The sequence below is a fragment of the Ursus americanus genome, chromosome 11 (genome assembly GCF_024610735.1).
Source record: "Ursus americanus isolate L20-20 chromosome 11, mUrsAme1.1.p, whole genome shotgun sequence".
NCBI lineage: Eukaryota > Metazoa > Chordata > Mammalia > Carnivora > Ursidae > Ursus > Ursus americanus.
The window spans coordinates 53,798,756-53,825,619 of record NC_142137.1 but is presented as its reverse complement, the minus strand read 5'-3'; the positions used below and the strand labels follow the sequence as shown (position 1 = coordinate 53,825,619).

At 32.9% G+C, this 26,864-nt stretch overlaps 1 protein-coding gene across 1 annotated transcript in view; it reads right to left on the bottom strand.

Moving 5' to 3' along the window:
- Positions 1-802: 802 nt before the first annotated feature.
- VTA1 (vesicle trafficking 1) overlaps positions 803-26,864 on the bottom strand; it is a 63,596-nt gene continuing 37,534 nt past the window's right edge. The window contains exons 5-8 of the mRNA XM_045810093.2: positions 24,291-24,399; positions 12,201-12,374; positions 7,092-7,172; positions 803-1,894 (exon numbers count right to left, since the gene is read on the bottom strand). Of these exons, the coding sequence (XP_045666049.2) occupies positions 1,749-1,894; positions 7,092-7,172; positions 12,201-12,374; positions 24,291-24,399 (510 nt within the window). The 3' untranslated portion in view covers positions 803-1,748. The remainder of the gene's footprint in view (positions 1,895-7,091; positions 7,173-12,200; positions 12,375-24,290; positions 24,400-26,864) is intronic.

The following is a 26,864-nucleotide window of genomic DNA, read 5'->3' as shown; positions in this document are numbered from 1 at the left end:
CCAATTGGGAGCAACAAAGGAGGGTGTGAAATGGGAGGTGAGAGTTTTCTCTCTAGTGTCCAGACATGTTAGGATCTGAATAAAACTTGCTGGATTTATTTACCTCTTGTAACACTAAAGATCATCCTAGACTCTCTTCTATAATAAAAGTCTAGAGGAATGCATTAGAGCACTGGAGTTCTAGATGCAAATGTTGAACTCTACAGACGTTATAGGAATTTAGTTGTGAAAGATATGAACACATTTTTCAGGAGGCATGGTTTGTGGGGCTTGTATTTGCAATACCTTAGAATAGTTTACTCTGTCTGAATGTTCATTCTATCAAACCCTATGCAATAGCGTTAACACTTAGGCAAAGAAAAATTAAAAGACAAATGATGATGAGTTAATGACTCTTTTTTTTTTTTTTCAAAGAGACCGTTAGAACAGCGGTCAGCAAACTTTTTCTGAAAGGGCCAAATAATAAATACTTTAGATTTGCAGGCCATCTAATTCTGCAGTCAGGGAAAGCAAACACAGATTAAACATAAATGATGGGTATGGTTTTGTTTCAGTTGAACTTTATTTACACAACAGGTGGTCTGCCCACTGACTATACAGTTTGTGGACCCCTATGTTAAATGACTCCCATCTCAGTGGGATGAACGAAATGGACCAGATAAATTCCAGGTAAATTTGGCAAATTTACCTCTTTCCTTTTAAAAACTGTTTTTTTTTACTATAGAAATTCCTGTACTAAACATAATGCCTTAAAAAAATGACAAACTGTAGCATGCAAATTAAAACACATCTGGCTCTGTAATAAGCTGAACGAGTTAAAAGAATCCTTGTATTTATTTTTTACACAGCACAAACGCAGGTGACACACAGGAAGTCCATAATTTCCCACAAAACTTATAAACTTAACAACTGAGATTCTAAATTCTTATAATCTTCTGCATCGTTCCTGGCTATATACCGTATGGAATCCATTCCACAGCAGCAGAGGAGAACCTTAACTTTAAGCACCAAGTTTCCAGGCATTACTACAAGTATCTTTTTTTCATTCCCTAGTACATGCAGTCAAACTGCCTATGAATAAATACCAATTCACTTTAAGCTTCAATGGAGAAGGGAAACAAATATTATTCTTAAGTCTAAAAGTGATTCCACCTCTTTTCCTTGTGTTTTCTTCCACAAATATTTTAACTTTTAATGTAGTTAAATTAAACATGAACATAAATTGAATTCTGAACATAATCCCTTTCAGATTCACCTAACAGTTTACGATGTTCGTATTTGTTTTATAAACCCAGAGGAAAACAAAAACATGATCTCTAGTATATTCTGGCAATTTTTATTAAAGGTTAAATTTAGAATTTTATAGCAAAGTAATATAGTCTGTGTGTCCAAATTATGATTTCAAAAATCCTTAATTTATGTATATTAAGATATAGTGTAAACCCCAATACAGTTTATAGAAGCATGTTTTCGTTTTCTGAAGCAGGATTCAATGGGCATTTTTAGGATTTTGCTCACATCAGCCCTATGTACCCGGAGATTACTGGATCCACTAAATGGACAATGAAAACTGGCTGAGGCTGCTGCTGAATGCTTCAACAGGAATCTGATACACAGACACAGATTTCATTGTTATAGTCAATGCAACTGAAGTCTTCCTTAAAACTGTGCTCCTGATAGGCTGAAGAGAGAGTAATGGACTGTTAGTTCTTTAAGCCAAAAATGCATGGATCTGCTGTACAAAGGCTTCATTCTCTGCCTGTAGTTAGTAACTTCAGGGCCTTCTGTAGATTCTGCACAGCAGTGCTGACATCTTCATACTGCAAAGCACTGCCAGCGTATTTGCAGTATTTCTGGGCTCTAGCAAAGTCCTCTGGTGTTAAACGGATATCCCCTAGAAGAAAAACAGAGTAAGATATTTGTAGGAATCTAAAAAGTGTTCTGTTACGTTAGGTAAATGCTTACATTTCAGATTACAGAAAATATTTAAGGTTATATAAAAACATGAAGGTTTTTTTTCAACCCTAGGTGTAAATATTTAACTAAGTATTTCCATGCTTTTCACCTTTTTTCTTACAAACATAAACCATACATATGCCAATACTAATAACTTATATAAAAAGATTTTTCTTCCAGAAGTAATAAACTAGAAGCCTTTATATTTTGATAAATTAATTGCAAAAAAATTATGTTCTGTGTAAAAAAAGGACAGCAGCTTTGATGTTTATACTAGAAATGCTGAGCCTCTCTCTTCATGGAACAATACACACAGACTAAACCATTCAACCCTCATTTGAGCTAGAATATAAATAAAATTCTCAATGAAAAAATAAATAACATTATTGAAAAAAATTATATAAGTCATTTAACTTTTTTAGCCTGAAAATGTTTTTTGTGCCATCCATACAAAAATCTCTACAGTTTAATTATCATTAAATTACAAAATTAAACATATGAACAACCTTTAAATTATGTCCAAAATTTATTCTCATCAAGTTTTCCAGTTACACATATGATTAATATGGGTAGAACACAACTAAATAATCTGGGTAAAACCAAAAAGACAATTAAAAACTTCACTTAATCTAAGATTTGAATATATATTTCTAAAGATGAAATTAAAAACTGACTTTGTGTCGACTTTTGAAATACCATTTTCTTTAGAATTTTTTATAATATTAAGAACTGATCAGAAGGCGGGGGCACAGAATGTAACAAACAAATAATATATTTCAAATTCTGTTTACAAATAAACAGATAATATATCTCAATTCTGTTTATAAGCATGAACTTATAAACACACTACCTTTGTTTAGTTGCTTTTAATTTTGCTATATATATGTATGCATACACACACACACACACACACACACACACATATGGCATATAATTAAAACTTTGATATTACTTAGGTAAGGACTTCAAAGTAGGTAGTGACTCTAGGTACCCAGATACTAAGTTCTGATCCAAATCATTATTTTCTAAAATTTTCAAGAGTTCTGAAACAATGTATCCTAAAGTTTCTAGGCCAATGCCAGGCACCCGTAAGTACTGAGTAACTTTGATTAATGAATATAAAAATGCTGTCCGTACATTGTTTCCTATATTTTAAAATAAAGTTCTTACAGAATTAAACATTAATGAAATTTCAGATTTTAAAATAACACACAGACCTACATATAGTAATTAGTCCAGTGTGTTACATACAAAGTCTTCAAAAATTTGTTGAATATTATTAAAGTTCACAATGGTTGGTCTTTAATGTGAATAAGAGATTATACATTCCAATTTCGACAGACCTTGTTTCAATTTTCTTGAATTTCAGTCTTGCTTAGAAAGCAAAAAATACAAATCAATAAACTAGTAAAATGCAATTACAGATATATAAAAAAGTTTTTCCACATATCTTTTAGTATTTTAGTGCCTTGGCATTTGTTACAAACACATTAAACCTAAAAAACAATTATCTTGCAGTTGTTCTGTTGACAATTTAGTCAGAACACTTTAGGTTGTATTTTTCTTCTTGAAAATACCTACTAGATTCTTCAATGGTTTTTCCAAGAAAGTAAGAGGTTCTAGCCATCTAAAGCTATATATCCTATCTAGGTGGGGGAGACACCTTTGAAAATTGAGTTTACCCCACTACTCATTTCATGCTTTAGTAGCCTGTCCTCTTATCTCAGGGCAATCTTTAAATACGTAGGGCAACCATCCAGAATTTATTGGACCTGCTGGAAGAAAGCCCCAATGCTCAGAACTAATCTTATTTTTATAGCTTTAGCCTTAGCGATGTTTTCCTGATGTATCACTTATTTATTAATGAGATGTATGTAGTGGCAAGAACTCCATTACTATTTTAGTTTTTATAAATGAAACTTATCCACCAAAGATAGAACTATTTTAAAACACATTATATTGCACTTTTCATGAAATAACAATTTCAATATTCAGAAAATGTGAATGAAAATATTTTAACAGAAAAATATCATTACAGATATGTAATATATATACAGCTTATAAACATGTATGAAATTGTATAACTATCATATAAAACATAACTAGATAATAACCAACTTACAGACTCAGATACAAAATGTAACTTATAGATTTAAATAGAGATGCTAGACTTATTAACTGAAAATATAAAGAACTTAAAAAGCCATGTCAAATAGTTACTTTTGCTATTTTGTAATACTTCAGGCTTCCCTTCATTTAACAAATATTGTTTAAGAGTCATTAATAATAAAACATATGATTAAAATTTTTAATTAAATAAAAAGAAAATCTGCCGAATTGTGATTCTTTTTTTAAATTTTTATTTTGTTATATTAGTTACCATACAGTATATCCAATTGTGATTCTTTTAACTTAGCATTTGAAAACTAGATAAAGCAGAAAATACATAAAAGAAGAGAACAGGAAGAGAACAATTGCTCAATTTCAGTATCTGATGTTATATACAAAATAGTAAATACTGCTTAGTGTACCCAAATAAAAAAGCTTTTGAAGGATTAAAGAGGTTGTCTAATAGAGTATCTCTGAACTCTATGCTTAATATGTTGCCGATGGCTTCAGACAAGACCGTCCTTATCCCAGGGCTGGCAGAAGACAGCCAAAGTGATTAGTCAAGTTCCCTACTACAGCGGCAAGAGCCTGGGTCAGCACTGGATCAAAGATAACATTTTTGGTATTAAGAGAAATCCCTGCAAACTCAGTTGATTAAGTATCCATTCCTAAGGCTGATTTATCTAACGTCATGATAGACCATAGAATACTTAACTGTAAAAATTTCCAAAATGGGTCTTTAGAGACTCTTTCCTACTTACCTAGGTGATTTTAGAAATTCATGTCAGGGACCTTGAATAATCTGATCCTAGTGTACTCTATTATCCTCTGATTTGAATGGAAAGCATGGGCAGAATCATAAGGGGAACCATCTGATACGCAAAATCTTGCGTAAATCTCGAGGGTAAAAATAAAGCTCAGTACCGAAGCCTTATAACCAAGCATTGCCAAGATATGTTCCTTAGAGATGGCAATACTAGAATGATTAGAGGTAGAATTTGATTAGGTCAGGCACTGTGCTAAATACTTTTCAGATATTCCATTTAATTCTCAAAAATATTCATGAGGTAAGTGGTTATTCAGACTCTAATACTATATAGAAATACATCAGTTAAAAAAGGAAATGTTCTGCTTCAAATACCTACCATCTTTCTGATTCCATTCTCTCTTCCACAGTTAGCCACAAATTCACTACAGAAATGTTTAATATATTAATACTAACACACATAAACTATGTGTATTAAACGTGATAAGTACTAAGGACTAAAGAGAAAAATGTAGCAAGAAAGTGGTGCAGGGAGTATTCATTAGAGGTGGTGGTGAAGACAGTGATGGTTATAAAACTAATTTTGGTCTGAGTATTATCTAGAATTTTTCTATGTACTTAAACACATACATACATGCAGGAAGATAGTTTTAATATTTTTTTCCTAAATAGGGTCATATTACATATAATGTTCTGCACTGGTTTTTGTTTTTTTTTTTACTTTTAATATGCTTAGGAGATCTTTTCATGTCAGAGTTGCTATATATATATATATATATATTTTTTTTTTTTTAAATATCTGCTCAGTATCCCATGAGACGACTGAACCATAATATCCCATTAATAAGCACTTAAAAGATTTTCTACTATTTTGATGATGTTGAAATAAAATATCCTTATAAATTTTTGTGCCCATGTCTGAGTATTTCTTTAAGACAGATTCCTAAAAGTGGAATATAGCAGGTTCAAAAAAATTACACTTGCAATTCTGAGAGTGACATAATGCTGCTGAAAACACTTTACTCATGTACATTTTCCACTAACAGCATGCGAGAGTCATTCCTTAGGTCTTCAATGACACTATAGATTATTGATCTTTTAAAATATTTTTTATCTATTGACATAAACCAAACTCATTCTAATTCTCAATTTCCCTGATTATTAATATGGTTGGGAAAGCTTTCATGTGTTCACTGCATATGTGCATCACCTATCATATTTTCTGCCTGTTTTTTTCTACCAAGTTGAGTTTCAGTTATTCATTTGTAGGAGCTCTTTATATATGCTCTGGACATTACTTCTTTATTTTTAAATTTCAATTTCCTCCTCTAACAATGTAATGGGGAAGAAGGAGTCTTCTGTGGTATGAATTCATCACTTTTCATTAGTCAAACCTATTAAGACACAGCTAAATCAGATACAAGTATTGAGAGATAGTATCTAATATATATTTTTTTCTCATAACCAGTTGTTATGAGAAAACCCCAAGATCATGACCCCAGATGAAGTCAGACACTTAACTGACTGAGCCACCCAGGTGCCTCCTGAATAACCAATTGTTCTAACATCACTTTCGAATATATATTCTTGCCACACTGATCCAAATGCCATCTTCATCATAATTTAATTCCTATAATGTGTGGTCTAATTTCCAGAGTCCCTATTCTGTTTCATTGATCTATCTACTTCAGATATTTTCACATCAGATTTTAGACGGAGCTTTTAAAATTGGGTGGGACTCCAGAGGGGAGTCTGGAAACCAAGTTTAACAGAGGAATATAGTATTCATTGGGCAGGTTATCTGGTCTGTCTACTAACACAAATATTTTCCACTATGTTCTTGGGTAATTTGCCAGTTTATTACAGGTTCCTTTTTGTTTTTGTTTTCAACTGTGGTCAGTTCCTCTTTTTGGATAATCTAATAATTTAGTATAGATAAGGAAGATCATAATCACAAGACATGGGAATTTTGAACTAAAGTAATCTAGTATCACCTTTCGTGATAGCTCTGGCTATAAGTTTGTGCCACTATATCCAGCAGTATACAAAAAAAGGAACTGTAAAAAAAGGGGGAAGATGCCTTCAAATTTAGATATTTTTGATAATATGAAACAATCTTGGTTCACTGGAGAACCTAGCGAACAAAGACATTGAAAGAAATGTGTAAACATTCCAATATATAATACTCTTAAGGTACAATCAGAAAACACCACCCAAAACAGAGATACAATATATCTCAAAAAACAGTAGGCTGACTTACCCTGGGAAACTGTACTGAAAAGTGCAGGATCAATAGCCGGAATAGTCTGTGGAGTGGGCTGGATAGTATTACTTGCTACACCTGCATCAGAAAACCACAAATGGATATAAAAGTTATGCCTCTTAATTATATACTAGGAAAATATTTGACGAATCATGAAAGAATTTCATTTCTTAATTATTTTTTTGAAATCTTAATGAATTGCAATTTGACATACTTATATGATGTTGGAGGCTGGTATAGAGAATATGCAGGAAAATATATTCTGAGTGTTTACATTCACACATGTCTAGTGCAGATGGTAGTATGTCTGCATACTATACTATTTCATGCATTTTTCACTTAATATGTTTTAGCAATAATTCTAGATTGATATATCTATATATAGGTATAGATATATCTATATATATAGGTATAGATATATCTATATATATAGGTATAGATATATCTACCTTGTTATTTGACATGGCTACATAGTGTTCCATTCCATGTATGAACCACAATTTATAAAGCAGTTCTTTACTGATGGGCATTTAGGTTGTTTCCAATCTTCTGCTACTACAGATAATACTACAGTGAGTAATCTTACACATCGTGCATATATACACATACATATATGAATTCATTTATAGGAAACATTTAAAGAAGTGTAACTGCAAAATCAGGTGACATACAAGTTTTAAATTGACCAATTTAATGACTATCTTTTCCTTGATTTTGCTAAGTGCTAACCAAATATATTAAAGTATCACCAACCAACATAATTGTCCTCACAAAACTTGCTTTTAAAGACACATAATTACATTAAGAAAAAAAAAAAAGGGAATGCAAGACTTGACAGGGATCTTCAGAGATGACCTAGTCAAGCCTAGTACTCTGAAGCAGCTCTACCTAAAGCATAGGTAGGTGATTATATATTTTTCATATAATGTTAAAAAAAAAAGGTAAGTCTACAGCCTGCTCACAGATCAATCTAGATATCAAGCCATTTCTTGTTAAGTAATTTGTGTTTTTGCCTAAATTAAAATTTTCCAAACAAATCCCTTTCTCTATGGAAAAGGGAGTATTTTTACTGATCAGTATCTTGTATTAACTTTCAAATGCTTATTAGTACATCTTCATATGATTAAGTAGGCAATATTAATTAACCAGAACAAAACAGAAGTTACAGGGAGAAAATTTAGTTATGTAGTAAAATTTTATTTGAGCAATATTAAAAAATAGGTAGTCTGTATTTTATTAAGAACTTCTGGTCACAGTCATGCAACTAAGGCTTGAACTGACAGCACAGGCCATTCAACATGCCTCAAGCAGCAGTAAGAAGACGCTGTTTCCATTTGTCTTGATGTATGAGCCAAGGCCTGTCCCTTCTGCAGCCATCAAGACAAGTTCCCACGCGGGTCTAGAGTGCAGGCCCAATACAACCTCATAAATACTCGTTAAATTAGTAAAAGTGGCATTTAGTTTATGTTATTTATTTTTTGAGATGCTCAAATCTGTTTCTCTTTCTTTCTGGATTTGGAAAGGTCTCACTTGTCAATTTACAAATGAACTGCAGCCCTGAAGACTGCAATATGTTGGGATTATGTTGGGACTGATGTGACCATAAAAACATTCATGGTTTCGGGAAAGCAGAACTGTGTTGGAAATTTCTTCCTTTCTATTATTTAACAAAAAAGAAGTGTCAACAAATAACTTCTGGTTAACTTCTAAGTAGATGGTTACATAGCCTACTAAATGGGATTAATACACATTCAAGAACTAAACATTACAAGATTTCTAATTAAGTACTGAATTTAAATTGTCCTACACGGTCTGGGGATTCTGAGAAGGGAGAAATGGGTGCTGGTTAGAAAACCAGAGAAGATTATCCAGAATTATAATTAAACAGAACCCTTAAGGGACTAGCATTTGGAGAGGCAGAGAAAAAGGAAGCCATGCTATCTACAAGGAACACTATAAGCAAAGTTACGAAAATACGTAAAAGAACAACAATAAAAGAGCTAAGTTTCTGATCTGCATGTGAGGAGCTGCATTTATAATCAAAAGGCTAGCATTAATTCTAACATAATTCTAATAATCTATTTAGATTTATTACTGAGATCTTCTTCCTCAATATTTATAGGCTGTATAAAGCAGATGTTTCAAGAGAAAGGACAGACCATCCGCTCTATCACCTCCATCTGACCATCCACACTGGTTAAAGCACAGCCACAAACGCTCTGCCTGCTTAAACAATCGCTCTCGCTGCCCTCCACACCCCCTGTGCTTTTTTGTGGAAGAACTAAAAACCGTATATTAGTACATACTATTCTTTTCAGCTATCTTGAGGATTTCCCTTTGATAAAAGTGTATCCTGGATCTTTATATGAGGGAAAATAAATCAATCTTAAAGTGAGTAAGAGGGGAAACATCTGCTATATTTATAAACTAAAAATGTTATTTAATTTGCTATTAGCCAACTATGAACTGATTTTTTTTTTTTTTTTACTGTTTTAAATATAATAGAAAAAAAATCTGCCAGCTAAGAGGAGATTCCAATATCTCAAACCAATTTTAAGGGGCAAAATATTGTGAGAAAAGTATATATTGATTTAACAGGGTTTTAGTTCCTTAGAGGAAGAGACATAGAAAGGAGGTGCCAAAAACATGAGATCAGAAAGATGTGGATTCAAACTCTGGTTCTGTCACTAAGAGATACGTTTATGTTTATTTTCATGGGATAACTGCTTAATTTCTTTATAGTGTGTAAATTAGGGACAGCAATCTCGAATATAGTTAATATAGTTGCTCTAAGAATTAATTTATGAAATAGCTGTGATAATTTTGTAAATGCTAAGTCTGTAAGAGTGTATATAAAGTAACAAGATAGGACCTCATCCTAAAATAGTTCCAAGGTTTTTGGTTTTATGTGCTCACTCTGAGGAACAAAAAAGGAAAAAAAAAAAAATAAGGCTCATGTCAGAGTTAACTGGAGCAAGATGAACTGTTCATGCCAGAAAACTTTCTAATAGAAGACTACCTCCTTAATATCTATGTTTATGTATGCCAAAGATATTCTAAGCAAGAGATACGGTTAGTTTGAATATATGAAACTACTAAGATTTTATCACTCATCTTATATAAAAGTAGCAATTTCATATGGTTCAACCAAATACAACCCTCTCAGAAGTAAGCTTTCTCTCTTCTATATACACACTGTATGACTACACATGAAATGTATGTATATATGCATCTGTACCGGAATTCTGCCCTAAGGTATGCTGTCTAACATGGTACTGCTTAGGCAACTTTTTTTTAAGGCCCATATCCTACCCCCAAAGCTGACACTTCCCTTGATTCACAAAATGATTTTAAGTGTTCATGAGCTTACTCTTAAACACCCTGTCTTTGGCACAGAGATAGGAAGGAAGAGGGAAAAAAAAGGAAAAGGAAGCTAATTTGCTGAACACTGATTTTGTGATTAGGCACAGTAATAGTGAATTGTCAAACTTTTTCTCCTTTAATAATTAAAATCACTATGAGAAGTATGACAAATTTCATTTTAGAAAGAGGCAAAACCTAGGCTGAGAAGCTGAATAACATCTGAATTTGTGGTTTAGCAAGGGACAGGAACTAATAACCAATACTATTTGACTTCAAATGCATTTTATTCTCACTTTGCCTTCTATAAAAATGGTGTGTCAGAGGCTCCGGGTTAGTGTTTAAATTCACTAGAATAGAGTAGTATTTATCTAAGGCAAATACTCTAAGTAGCTGGTATTGCTTATATTATTCTACACTGGAAATACTGAATTTTCTATAATAAAATAAAATATTTATAACAGTGTTCTGTGTAATTTTACTTACAAAACAAACTCAAATTGGTTTGTCTATTAAACTCATCATAAGAGACCATAACGCAAAGCAGAGTAAAATATACAGAATGATGACACAAAAGAGATCAGTGTTAATATAATCATATTCATCAATATTCTTCAAGACAAAAATAATAGCAGTATTTGTAGATAATATAAAGTTAAAAATTTTTAAATAGGAGAAAAGAAACTAATAATAATTGGTGCTATAATTGTCAAACAGAAAACTTTTAAATGTTATTCAACTCATGCAAAATAACCTAAAATGGTCTGGATAAACTGAGGATGAAAATTTGAAAGTCAGTGAAGTAATGGCGTGGTACTTAACAGAAACTGTAGAAATTAGGGTTCAAAGGATGACTTCTATCTTATGAATTAAATATTTTGAAATGTTTATATGGTTTACTACCATGGATTACATTTATGCCAAGATAAAAGAAGTATTTTAAGAACGATTTTTGGAAAAACTTCAAGATGTAAATTATGGCTTTAAATGCCCTTCTATTTGAAGGTAAGGGTGACACTTTGTCAACAAGTAAATGGAAGAGTATCCGTCTGCAATTTTAAAAATTATCTTTCACTTACTGACATTGACTCATTCCTAGAGACTAGTGTTATTAGATCTTTTTCATGAAAACACAGACATACAGTACTGATTTATTCAAAGATAGTAGCTATCACTTCCCTCTTTTTCCCTTCTGTCAACTGTTTATAATATTAAAAGAAATAATCCACACATCCTCTTTTCAGTTGTCTGTGATTCCAGTGCTATTGAGATTTTGTGCCTCAATGCCAGCTCCCTTCATCAATAATATCTATGTTGAGGGCAGAGGTCATGTCATAAGGAAATAAGGCAAGAAAAATCAAATCTTACTGACACAGTAGGACACTCACAAACACATACTATAACAGACCCACGCACCTCAGTGCTAATCTTGAACAGTGAAGGGCAAAGAAAGGGAGGGGAAGAAAGAAAATAGCACCACATACAAAAAGCACAGATGCTGTTCTTAGTAACAAAATATAAAGTTAATAGTAACATATGTAAATGTTTGGTCATTTCTCAAAAAACTAAAGGACAACTAACATTAAAACTTCAACAGAAAGGATTTAACAGTTTTTGTGGGTTCAAAGAGAATTTAAAGGTCTTATCAGGCTTTATGACCATCATTATCAGGCGTAAACACAATAAAAAGTGCAGTCCTCATTTTTGAAAGGAGAGCTCAAAACTTGTGCAACTTTAATTTCCTACCTGTGCTGTGAGGCACTTCCGCTGGCGTATTAGCGGGAGCGTGTGCGCCGGGAGGAATCTGTATTCCAGTGAAGCTGCTTGACGGCATGCTGCCTGGGTCGTAAGTCGAAGACGATGGCTGAGGTGGCTGAGTAGGCAGGGATGTGGCTCCAGCATCTTCATTTTCTTCAACATCTATTATATAATATATATGTAAAGTTAAACTAGGTACTTTGAAATAAAAATGCCAAACATTCTTATTTTGCTATACAGACATGACAAATGGACCTTCCAATGCAATTCTATTTAATGCAACTGATAAGTAGGCTCTAGCTCTTAAAATAATAGTTTTGTTTTCTTTTCTTAAATCACTTAATTGTACCTGACAATATGATTGTCACTCCAAGTTAATACTTTACAATTCTATAAAACCTTTGCATATAGTATATTCTTAAAAATAAATGTTCTTTAAACCCGCTCTTTAAACTTATGATAAACAGGGTATTTTAAGCAAGACATGTCACATTTATGCTACCACAGACTTTATTTTTCTGACAGCTGCCTTTTCCTCAGTATTCATTGTTCACACCAGCTATTAAATGATTACCTGTGTGTTTGTTGTTCAAAGGATTAGGTTAATCAACAAAAACAAAGGAATGAAATTTCACAAAGCTAGCTGCAAAGAAAGGAGTAATAAAAGACTTTGTGTTGAATTGCTTCTTGGCCTTTTGGCTAAGATCAAGTGTGGAGACTTTGTGTTGATAAATTCTGAAATACAGACTTAAAATATACTATATTATTAGCTGAATTTGAAAGCTACTCTGGGAAAATTAAATATTGATAGTCTACTTAAAACGACAAATAGCCACTTTTGGGAATCTTCATAATTTCAAATGTAAGCAAGAGCAAGAGATTTCCGAAATCGATTTATTTCCTATCAAATTTTTAAATAACTTTTTTGTTTGATCATAACTATATTATATATTCAATGTGGATAATTTTAAATGACCAAAAAAAAAACCACCCTACCTACTCTGAGATACACATTTTACTGAGTAACCTTGTAGATGTATTTATACTTTATATACACTAAAATAATTTTCTCTTATATTAGAGAACTATAACATTGATACACCCTGGGAAGGAGCCCCTCCCTCCACTTTTTAAAGGCACTAGAAAGTGACTAAAAGCTGGTAGAAACTACAGTGAAGATGGCCCTTTGGAGAGGAAATCTCACCAGGTAGGGTTTGCTTTCATGTGGCTTTTCACGTGCAGGCACTAAACAGTATGTGCAAGAGAGAGCTGCAGAGAAGTGAGCCTTGAAATGTATAAACCCCAACTACTCTATGACCCTGAACTATGCATGCACACTCAGGGAAGATTCTAGAGGGTCCTGGTGAAAGCAATAGCCTTAAAGCTGAAAGAAAAACAGGCAGTGTCTGAGTTCAGGCATGTTAACTGCCTGCTAGAATAAGAATCAAGAACTTGCAGAGGAAGATGAGAAAATACAGAAGAGCTACAAGACGTTATCAATAATAAAAATTAATAGAAATATGGGGGGGTGGGAGGAAGAAAATGTGACCAGAGTTAGGAGAAAAAAAGAGTCCACAGAAGACCCCCAAATGACCCAGATAACAAAATTGGTTAAAAAACAAAACAACATTAAATATGTTCAAGGCCACAGAGAAAAATGTAGTCACAATGAATGAAAGAGAAAAAACCCACCAGAGAAAAGAAACTGTAAGAACAGACAAAACAGATGGGACTAACAGAAAACAAATGATATAAATGATACTTAAATCTAGCTATAGCAATAATTACATTAAATTAAGTGGATCAAACGCTATTTTGAAGGCTGATGGTGACAGACTACACAAACAAATGAACAAAACCCAAACCAAAAAACACCTATATGTTTTAAGACTCAGATATGTTTATAAAAGGACAAACATAAATAAACTATGTAAATATCAAGCAGACGAAAGCTGAAGTAGCTAAATCCAGTAACAGACACAATAGAATTCATTTCAAGGAATATTAGAGATACAAGGAGATGTTTCATAATGATAAAAAGGTCAAGTCATTAAAAAAATTAATTATTAAGGTGAATGTGCATAACATAAATAACAAAGTTTCAAATGAAATAAAAATTGACAGAACTAGTAAAATCCCCACAGCTGGAGATTTTAATATGCTTCTATGACTCACATTCATAGGACACCACAACTAATAAATGCAGAATACATTCTTTACAAATGTACATGTAATATTCACCAAGATAGATCATTCTCTGGACCATGAAACAAATCTTAGTAAACTCTGAAATACTGAAATCTTGCAAAGTTAAGTTTTCCGACCAAAAGAGAACTGAATTAGAAATCAGTAACAATAAAATAGCTAGAAAAGTCCCAAATATTTTTAAACTAAACAATATATTTGTAAATAATCCCTCAATGAAGAAATCACAAAGGAAATAAATATCTGAATTGAATGACATCAATATTTGTGAATGCCATTAAATCAGTGCCTAGAGGGCAGGAAACTGGTGGCTTTAAATGCTTATATTAATAAAGACTTAAAATAAAAAGCCTATTTTCCCACAAGAAGCTTAAAAAAAAAAGAAAATTAAACTTCAAGTATAAAGAAAGAAAAAATAATAAAGAGCAAACATAAAGGAAATAGAAAATAAAGAAGAAAAATCTTATTAAAACAATAAAAAAACCTGAAAAATAACTGGAGAGATTAGAAAAAGGAGAAATGGATATTATAAATATTAGTAATTAAAGAGGTGCTATTAATACACATCTACAGATATGAAAGGGATAATGAGGATAACAAGGAAATACTGAGCTGATAAATTGAACGACCTAAGAGAAACGTCATTATCTTTTCAATGTCTGTAGGATTATCATCATGAAACACAGACATAAACTACCAAAATTTACCCCAAAAGAAATGATCTGAACAGTTCTACTATCTACTGGAGAAACTGAATTCATAGCAAAAAAAACTCCTACAAAGAAAATGCCTGACCTAGGCAAATCAAGTGGCAAGTTCTATCAAACGTTTAAGCGATAATGTCAACTTCATGCAAACATGTTCAGAAAACAGAGGCATAAGGATCACTGTCAACTTATGAGGCCAATGTAACTGATAGCAAAACCTCATAAACTTGAACACAAAAATCCTTAGTATCAGAATCAAATCTAGCCATATAAGGATATTATACATCATGACAAATGGGGTTTTTTAAGGAGTGCAGAGTTGGCTAAACATATGAAAATCAATGTCACTCATACTGACAGAATAAAGGAGAAAAAACATATGATAACTTCAATAAATGCATAAAAAGCATTTGATAAAATTTAATATCCATTTATGACAAAAGATTTCAGCTCCCTAGGAAATTAAAAAAACAAAACAAAAGCAAAAAACAATTCCTTAGTATGAGACGGCGAAAAACAAACAAAACAATGGACATACCAGTAATTACATTAAATTAAATGGACCAAATGCTATTTTGAAGTCTGAGGTTCACAGACTAAAACAAACAAATGAACAAAACCCAAACCAAAGAACACCTATATGCTTTAAGACTCAGATATGTTTACAGTAAAAGGATGAACACAGACAAACTATGTAAGTATCAAGCAGACAAAAGCTGAAGAAGCTAAATCCAGTAACAGACACAATAGAATTCATTTCACGGAATATTGTTGGTGCCACAGACAAGAAAAAGAAGATATAAAGACTGGAAAGAAAGAAGCAAAACTGTCTCTCTTTGCAGATAACATGATTATGATTATCTACACAGAAATGCCCAAGAATCTATAAAGCAACCACCAGAATAGGTAAATTTAGCAAGGCTGTGCGATACAACATTATTATACAAAAATCAATTGTATTTCATATACTAGAAGTAAACAAGGGAATGAAAAAAACCAAATACTTGGAAATAAATTTAACAAAGAGGCACAAAATCTCAACTCTGAAAAATACAAATATTGCTGACAGAAATCAATGAAGGCTTAATAAATGGAAAGATACACCACATTCATGTAATGAAAGGCTCAATTTTGTTAAGGTATCAATTCTCCCTAAAATGATCTATAAATTCAATGCAATATCAATTCTAATTACAGCTAGCTGTTTTTTATTTTAATAGAAACTGAAAACCTACTTCTGAATTTATGTTGAAACTCAAAGGACTTAGAATAGCTAAGAGCATCTGGAGAGAGAAGAGAAGAGTTGGAGAACTTACACGATCTAACTCCAAGGTTTACTGTAAAAAAGTGGAAGGCAGTGTGCTCTTAGTACAGACCAGAAAAAAATACCAATGTAATTGAACACAGTCCAGAAATAGAATCACACTTACATGGTTAACTGAATTTTTGACAGAGGAACCAAAGAAATTCAATAAGGAAAGGAAAATGCATAACAAATGATGCTGGAACAATAGGCTATCCTTATGGGGGAAGAATCCTGAATCTAGCCTACCTCACACTATATGCATGAAAAAATTAAAGGTCTTTCACAAACCTAAAAGTAACAGCTCAAACGATAAACCTTCAGGATTAAAAATATGAAAAAAATTTTTAAGGTAGAGGTAGATAAAGATTTCACAGGACATAAGAAGTAGCCATAAAAATTTTAAAATTATAAATTATACTTCACCAGGATTAAAGATTTTTGGTAATTAAAAGACAGTTAAGAAAACAAGTAGGGAAGCAACAGACTAGGAGAAAATATTTGTAAAACATGTATCTGATGAAGGACTTCTAGTCATAATGAGTAATTCAATAATAAAATGACAGACAACCGATGAAAAATAGGCAAGTATATTCATGCCCACAGTAGTACTCACAACAATCAAAAGGTAGAAACAACCAAAATGTTCATCAACGGATGAATAAATACAGTGTGTGTAGGCATACAACGGAATATTATTCAGCCCTTGGAATGAAATTCTAAAATATCTTGTAACATGGATGAATCTTGAAGACATTACAATAAATGAAATAAGCCAGTCACAAAAGGACAGATACTGTATGTACCACATATACGAGGTACCTAGTGTAGTCAAACCTAAATTGAGGGACAGTCTATAACTAACTAGCCTGTACTCTTCAAAAACACTAGGCAAAGAAACACCTAGAAAGGCTGAAGAACCATTCCAGGTGAAAGGAACTAAGGAGACACGAAAGTTAGATGCAGTGGTTAATCCTGGACTGTATCGTGGACAAGGGACAAAAAGTCACAAAGGAGATATTGAATCAACTGGTCACATCTGAATGAAGTACTTAGAAGCAAAAGAGCATATCTCCAATTAATTTTCATACTTCAAAAAATGTCTATATGTAAAATTGTATCCTTTTGTAGACACATAAGCCATTTCTGAGGAGATACTGTTAAAAGTTATGACATTAACACTAGATTAGGGCACTTTAAAATTACATTTTAGATGAATAATGTGTTGACTTATTTTATATCTCTTACTTTCTCCAACTACAGGTCTTAATTAGCAGCAAATATTTATTGAGATGAAAATGCTGAAGTTAACTGTATATTAGGGTTTCCCAAAAGAGGGAAATTTTAAATTATAAAAATATAAGAAATTATCTTCAGCGTTTATTGAATATAAATTAATAGACCACTTAAAAATAATACCATTTTGCAGATCCTGAATTGAAACAGATATGCAAACCTAGAGTTTGAATGCTGACAGAATTCCCTTCAGTTGAGCCTTATTTTTTTTCCTGGAACACTTTTTTTGTACTAATCATACGGTTTCCTTATGTACTTTTTGACAATATGACTTAATTTCACATAGTAGTATTTTCAGAAGTAAGTATCTTTCTCTTTTTTTCTTACTCTAAGGTGTAGTATCTATTATTTTTTAATGGTTTTACTAGAAATTCAATTCCAGAATAACAGAGAATTAGACTTTTGTTAAACATAATACCTTTTACCCCTAGAGTTAATTTAAGAACACAAGAGAATATAATTGTATACTGAGAAAAAAAAAAAAATCAAGGTTTTAAAGAGGACTTTTCTCTTACACGTTCACATTTAGACCCATAAACCACTTCTGAGCAGACATTGTTAGATGTTATGACATTAACACTTGATTAAGTCACCAGGTTACATTTTAAGTTATTTGGAAAAAGCATACAGTGAAATATTCTCCTTTATATTTTAAAGGGTTATTGGTATTATATAACTCCCAATTTTCCACTATCTAGAGGCTCTATAAAAACTGAATAAAAATAATGAATAGAAATTACAAACTCCACTTAAGCTAATTTTTGAAAAACATAACAAAAACTATATATATATATATATATATATATATAAAAATCTAATCATCTACTAAGTTAGTATTATAAAGAGCCTAAAATAACCACTTCACAACAAAAGAGATCATGATAATAATCAAAATGTAATACTTTCAAGGGCAAAAGTTAAAAATGTTAAATTAGAGAAGTCAATGGTACTGAAAGAATGTCTAGAGGAAAAAAACACTGATCATTTATTAGGCATATCAATGCACCTAAAATGACACATCTGAAATGCTACTGAAAGTAAAATATGTTTAAAACAAAAAATGTTATTTTCATGGTATATTTAAGAATATAATGTATAACCATATACAAGAAATCAGACGTTTAAAGGTAATGAAAAATACAACATGACTATATTTACTACAAATATGTGTATGTAAAAGGTAACTTAAATATAATCACGTAATAGAAGTGGTTCAGCTTCTGTTTCCAATTTAATGTAATTACTAAATGTGAAGAAAGGTTCCATCTTTGGCCTTAGTTCTTAAACTATCCACCTTCCTTGGGTGAAGAAACATTTTACTTTGGCTTCATCTCTTGCTTTTAGGCTGACAACTCCAAAGTTCTACTTTTAGCCCAGAATTTTCTCCTGCAATCTTTGGAAGAGTATCTAATTGCCAGTTGGGAGTTCTGCAAGTAGTAATCACATAAGCATCTCAGTATCTTTTCTTAATTTTTCCCACCAAACCTGCTCATCTTGTATTAGTCATTTCTTTGAGAGGCTGGACACTTAGGGATCATCTTCCATTTCCTCCCTCATTAAAATGTTCTATGTTCTACTGATTACATTTCCTTCTCTTTATCCCCATGGCTGATATCTCACCCAGGCTTTAGTTTTTTATAATTTAGGTCACTAATAGCCCCTGAATTCATCTCACTATCTGCAGAATTATCTTTCTCCAATTCGCTCTCAAAAATCACCTCCCCACACACTGATCTTACAGTCTTAGCTAGTTCTCTGCCTCCCTGCTGCTTTTGAAGTGTTTTTACTTTGTTTTGTTTTTAAAGTTGTGGCATCCTTCCTTTTTGTTTACCTGACTTAATTCAACTTCTCTTTGAGACTCAGCTCAGGCACAATCTCTTACTATCATGTTTTGTAACTACTTGTCAAAACTACTGTACCCCATGAGGATGTAAGCTCTTGTAAGTAAAGGATCATATCTTTTATTCATCCCCTGTATGCAGCTAACGCTGACAAAATGGCATTTAAAAAATAAGTTTCTTAAAAAATGAATGAAAAGCGATTACATTTTAAAAATGCAAGAACAAGGATATGTCCTGGGAAGTGGGAGTTCATTCCAAATTTAAGGGCTCTACATCATGTCTAAAGCACAGAAATGTTCCTCATAATATTGGTACTATGTTCTCAAGAGAATGTGAAATTAATAGTTTTGTTGACTGGCTGAGAAATCTTGTAAAACTCAACGGGGAAGACAAATACATATTAGCATCAAATATCAAACTGGTTGAAGGAAAAAAAATGCATCTGCTTAAATGCAGAACAAGAATTAGAAGATTTGGGATCAAATCTTGAGTTTCATTAACTAGTTATTAGAGCTTGAACAGGGATGCCCACCTACCTTCAGAAGCTACAAGAACTAAATTAGCTAATATATGTGAAATATTTAGCACAATTCCTAATTATACCAAGTGTTCCATAAGTAAAAATATAAACATAAATTATGAAGATACTTTATTAAGTGCTATATATTTTATAAGATTTTAAATACATACAGAAAATAGCTCTGCAGAAATTCAGATGAAGGAGAAAACATCACAGGCAGGATTCAGGTAAGTAAAAAAAAAAAAGAGCGATTTAGGATGGAGAAATGGTTTTATAATTAAAGAAAGAGACAAAGGTACTTTCTAGCTCTTAACATCTATGACTATAATAAAGGGAATATATAGGTGCTATGAAATGAACAGTGTCCCCCAAAATTCATATGATCAAGCCCTAATCACCAATGTGACTATATTTGGAGACAGGCTCTTCAGAAGGTGAGTAAGGCTAAATGAGTCATAAGAGTGGAGTCCTATTCTAATAGAACAGTGGCCTTATAAGAAGAAGGAAAGACCTGTCTCTCTCTCCATCATATGAGAACAAAGAGAAGGCTGATGTCTGAAAGCCAGGAAGTAGGCACTTACCAGCAACTGAACCCTGCTCCACTTTGCTCTTGGACTTTCCAGCCTCTAGACCCCTGAGAAAATAAATACTATGGTGTTTTGTTATGGCAGCCTGACCCAAGCAAGACAATATGAGAGAGGAACAGAAAATAAAACTGGTAAAGTAGGTTGATGCCACATTGTGGTGACTCTTGCTTGGAAGCCTGAGGATCTTGGGTATTTTCTGGTGGACACTTGTTAACAGTAGGACAGACATAAAACATTCCTGATTATAGTCAGTATTAAAGTAGGAAAGGAAGTATGTAAAAAACACAGGCACCGGGTATAAAATAACAAACAAAAAACCCAAACACACACAGGAATCAGAGTAAGAGGGCCAGGACTCAAGCTCTAGTTCTCCTTTGTGATCCTATGTCCTTAGGCCCTAACCCATATGGAACCTCAACTTCCTCCTGTGTACAACAGTAATAACATACACGATTCCCAAGGGATTTCCGAGGGTATGAGATAAGGGAAAATGATTTGTAAGCTTTAAGGCACTATATAAATGCAAGGTATTTACTACAGAAAATGACTGTAAAAAGAATTCTATGTGAAAAAGACTGTTAAAACATTAGATAAGGACATATCAGGAAGTGTGCTTCAGGAATAGATGACAAAGTTAACTTGAAATACTGTATGAAAACTTACATCTCTAGGAGATAAACTGAGTATTCATATATAAAACTGGAGTGTCCCTTTTTCACCAAATGGCATTTTAACATTCTAAACAGTCTTCTGAATAATAACTAAATAGAACAAAAAGGTTTTCTTGTCTTCCCCACTTGTTCTCTCTCCCATCTCCTTTGCTCTTTTAAAGGCAGGTTTATTGAGGTATAATTTACATACAGTAAAATTCACACCTCTTGGGTATACATTTTTGACATAAAGCTTATATAATGTATAACCATTACTTCCGGTCATCCCCAAACCTTTCCCATGTTCCTTTGTAGTAAATCCCTCCCTCACCCCAGGTACTCACATACCTGATTTGTGTCCCTAGAACACTGCCTTCTCTAGGAAGTTATATAAATACAATCATACATTATATATGTAGCCTTCTGTGCTTGGTTTCTTTCACTTAGCATAATGCTTCTGAAATCAGTACATACCATATTGTTGCAAATATCAACAGCTGATGGCATCTGAATTATTTCTAGTTTTTGGCAATTACAAATAAAGCTGCTTTAACAATTACATACAGGCCTTTGTATGGACATATATTTGCATTTCTCTTGGGTAAAAAAATACCTAGAAGTGGGGCTGCTAGATATTGTGTCAAGCGTATTTTTAATTTTATACAAAACTGCCATACTGTTTTCCTTTTCTTTTCCCATGAGTGACGTATGAGCGTTCCAGTTACCTGGCATTCTCATCAGCACTTGGGACTATCAGTTTCTTCAATTTTAGCCCTCGATTCTAGTTGGTATGATGTATCTTGCTATAGTCTTAATTTGTTTTTCCCTAATGACTAAAGATTTCAGCATCTTTTCACGTGCTTATTTGCTACCCGTTCATTCTTACCTGATATATGGAAATACTCAACATAGCTGTTTTATTTTGTTATGAATACTTACACAACATGTACATATAAATTACCACTATGCAGAACTGCAATATAATTGTCATTTGAAAAACTGTGAGGACAGCACATATATGCAGAAATCACTAAAATGGCTTATAAGAACTAAAATATTCATTTCATCACTGCATTCATTCATTGGGCATGAGAAAAATTAAAAAAAAAAATCTAAGAGGATTAATTCCCAAAGAAGAGTAGTGCCAACAAGTCATCCCCAGAACCAGGACCAGCTGGTTTCACGAAAAAAATTCTAGAAAACATTTAAAGGAAAGGAAATTCTAAGGCGATTCAAAACGTTTCAAGGCATAAAAAAATACTAGAAATCTTCAGATTATACTTATGAAGTAAGCAGAACATTGACACCAAAAAGTAAAACTGTAGACCAATCTTACTTAAGAATGTCAATGCGAAAATCCTAAATGATATAGTAGTAGTGAACTGAATCTATCAATATAATAAAAAAAAACCAAAAAACAAAAAACAGAGCCAAGTGAGGTTTATTACTCAATGTAAAGCTGGTTCAGTATCAGGCAATCTTTTAATAGAATTTGCTATAGTAACAGATCTAAGGAGATGCATTAGGCTGGTATCAGTCAACTCCGGCCAACAGGTTGGCTGCCTATTTTTGTAAGTAAAGTTTTACTGGAACAGAGGCTCATTTGATTACATATTGTCTGTGGCTACGTTTGCACTACAAGAGCAGTTGAGAAATTGCCACAAAGACCTTATGACCTAGAAGTCTAAAATATTTACTATCTGACCATTTAAGAAAAAGTTCACCAATTCGTGCATTCAATGATCATTTTCACAGATGCCCAAAATTTGCATAACAAAATGCAAGGATCACCTAGAATTTTAATTCAGAGTACGGTGATTGTTCTCCTAACAATTTCCTGTATGTCTAATCAATAAAAACAAGTAAGTGAAAAATGTCCTTCCTTTTCTTTCCAATTACACATTAACTGAAAGGTGAAGCAAAATGATACTTTTTCATGATTTAATTTTATAAAACTACTTATTATGTAATGGTGAAACTTTCATCTATTTATTTATTTATTTATGATTTTATTTATTTATTTGACAGAGATAGAGACAGCCAGCGAGAGAGGGAACACAAGCAGGGGGAGTGGGAGAGGAAGAAGCAGGCTCATAGTGGAGGAGCCTGATGTGGGGCTCGATCCCATAACGCCGGGATCACGCCCTGAGCCGAAGGCAGACGCTTAACCGCTGTGCCACCCAGGCGCCCCAACTTTCATGCATTTATTAAGTCAAAACAAAACAAAACTCAGGTGCAGAAGTGTCTATATTACCAATTGTATAAAAAAAGGAGGACATGTATTCCTCTTTATTTGTAAATTCGTAAGAAATCATCTGTAAAGGGACACAGAAAACTAAAAAAAAATAGTACTTATTTGGGTTTTGGTAGAAGCTGGCCAAATGAGGGATATGGTGGAAACGAGAAATTCACTTCATACTTTTTATATCCTCTATAAATTCTGAACCATGTGAATGTACTACCTACCCCTCTGACAAAAATAACTCACCTCAAATAGATACGTAAAAAATAACAGTGTTCTATGGGTAGTAAGGAGGGCACATATTGCATGGTGCACTGGGTGTTATACGCAACTAATGAATCATTGAACTTTACATCGGAAACCGGGGATGTACTGTATGGTGACTAACATAATAAAAAAAATTAAAAAACAAACAAATAAAGAAAATAGTGTTCTTTGTGGTTTGGAAATATTTTATAAATTGTAAATGGATTACCTGTTCTATGTAAGAATGAAATCTGATTACAGGTAGGAGGAGATGGCCAAGCCATCTTGTTGACAAAGACAGACAGTAGAGCAGTTTGGCCCTAATCTCACCCTGTCCTGAAATTTATTTTACCCCTTATTTTCATGGATTTTGGACCTGATAGGACAAACAAAAATTACAGTTTCTTCCAAAAACCTTGGATAATATTCTGAACAACTATCATTCTACTAAATCATTTTACTTAAATAAATAAATACATACCATTATCTTCTTCAATTCCAACAGGCCCTGCTTGAGGAGTCTCTCCATTCTTTAAACAATTATGGATATATGTTGCCTTCCACCTTGCATACTTCCTGTGTTTCACATTCTAGAAGGAATATTTTTATATCAATATTAAATTGCAGTAAGAAGTCAAATAAAAATATACATTTATGATAACCTATATGGTATTTCTGAGATAAAACCCATTTTTGCATATTATATCTCTGAAACAATCTGGAAATCTCCACATCCTACCACTAGATTCTACCAACTGTCTAGGGCTCAAAAGACCATAAAAAGCTATGTTCCTCAAAACATGCCTAGTTCTCTCTTATGATTCTGTACTTCAGAAAAGGTCTGCAATGGAAATACGGGAGTGTCCTTCAGCAAAATTGGTAACTCTTATGCACAGGGGAGAACTAGGCTAAATGGAATTCTAAAATTAAATATAAAAGATAGTAACAGTAGATTGAGCTATTTCCACCAAAGAGGAAAATATTGTACCAATCTATGAAAACACATTTGTGAAAACAAAAGGAAAACTAAGATGATGCAGTGGTTAAAACAAACACTAGACAGATAGTTAAGCAAACGACCTTTTAACTCATAGCAAGCTATTTACCAGCTCTGAATCTCAGTTACCTCAATTCCAGAAAGGGGAAAATAATACCTCACGGGGTTGTTGTAAGAACTGAAAATATCAGTGAAGAACCTGCTAGTTGCTTTTTCCTCTTTTCTGCCTTAAAATTGATGCTACACACTATAAAATTAAGACAAAAATTTACTTTAAAAATATAAAAAAACAAAATCTGTTAGAATTTTGGAGGGGTTAGTAATTTTCAGTTTATATTTCAATCGACCTTTATGACACTCACGGACCAGTGGTACTGGTATCAACTGGCAGCTTGTTAGAAATGCAGAACCTTTAAACACATCCCAGACCTCATAAATCAGAACCTGCCCTACAACAAGATCCCCAGGTGATCTGTATGCACATTAGATTTTGAGATCAGACACTTTTCATTATATTGAAAACAACCGTAATGCGCCTTTTGCAAAGACTCACTAAGTCATCAATAATTACAAATACAGCATACAGCACAGATACTTAGTGGAGTATTTTATGCAAAATTATCTAGATACTACTACAAATAAGTATTTGGAAACCTAAAAGAAGTAACCCCCAAATTACTGAATTTGTATATTTAATTTCCCTTTTCTTATCAAACAATCCTCTCCTATATTCCACTAAAAACAACTTTTCTACATTGATTTCCATTTTCTTCCAGCTATGATTATGATTTATTCTACTTCACAAAGAAGCTTTTCAAAAGAAGCATCCATATTTAACATTTTCACTTCTTCACCAGTTAATTCACTCTAGATAGAAAAATGTTTCTTTCATTTGGTTCTTATTTTCATCACATAAAAGGTCAGAGAATTGAATGTGCCACGCCTTTCAATGGCAGTGAGCCCACCTGTACCAGCCCCCACCTCACTTAAGTTGTTAGTTCACTTAAGGAATGTGCTCAATGTTACCAAAAGCCCTCTCCACGTTGGCAAATCCAACAGACACTTGTAGGCATCATCTCACCAAACCTCTCAGCAGCATATAAAACATCAAACTACGCCAAACTCTGTGAAACATTCCCTATTACTGGTGTTTGAGACACTCTTGTTCTCCTGCTTTCCCTATTTTTGGCTACTAATCCTCTATCTCATCTCCAAGTAAATTTACACACCCAGTCCTAGCAGATACTGTAAATGGGTAGGCTCAATCAATGGATTCATATGCAATTTTAAATATGAATTATGTTTCTATATAATTAAATACTAGGAAAGTCACTTACTCATGAAGGGAATTACTTCAAATTTCCAGTGATTTAAAGTTTCCCTATCTTTGGGAAAACCTAAGATACAGATAACTTCAACATGTTTAGGCTTCATAAATAATTGCTATTAGTTAAGGCGTTCAGATAGGCAATAGATATAATAGATATAAAGCAAGTCAATACATTGACTTCTGCCCTTAGAGAGCTGATCATCTTGTTATGGATATAGATCTAAAACACAAAAGAATATTACTATAAAAATACAGTACATAGAAAGTATTGGACTTGTTTCTTTAGTAAGTTCATAATGGACAACTGATAAAATAAATAGTACTTCAGCTTGGTCTTACAGGATGGGTATGACGGAAAGTAGTAGTAAGACTATTCTGGGGAGAAGTAAAAGAATGAGCAAAGACAGAAAGGCAGAAGTAAATGAAGTGTTTAGAGAATGAAGGTGAATAAGTAAATTTGTCATGGGTGGAAGATACATATTAGGGACTAATTGGATAAATAAGATAAATCCAAGACAGGAGTAAAGCTGTGGACCAACATCTTTACCATACCCTACAGGTTATGAAGCACTTAAAACATTTTTCTCTTACTTGGTCCCCACAATAACCTTGAAATTTAGGCAGGTCACATTTTACTCCAAGGCTCTGAGACATTAAAAGACTGGGTCAATGTAAATACAGTTTAACCTCACATTCAAGGTCTTTCCACATTGTAGATACTGTTACCG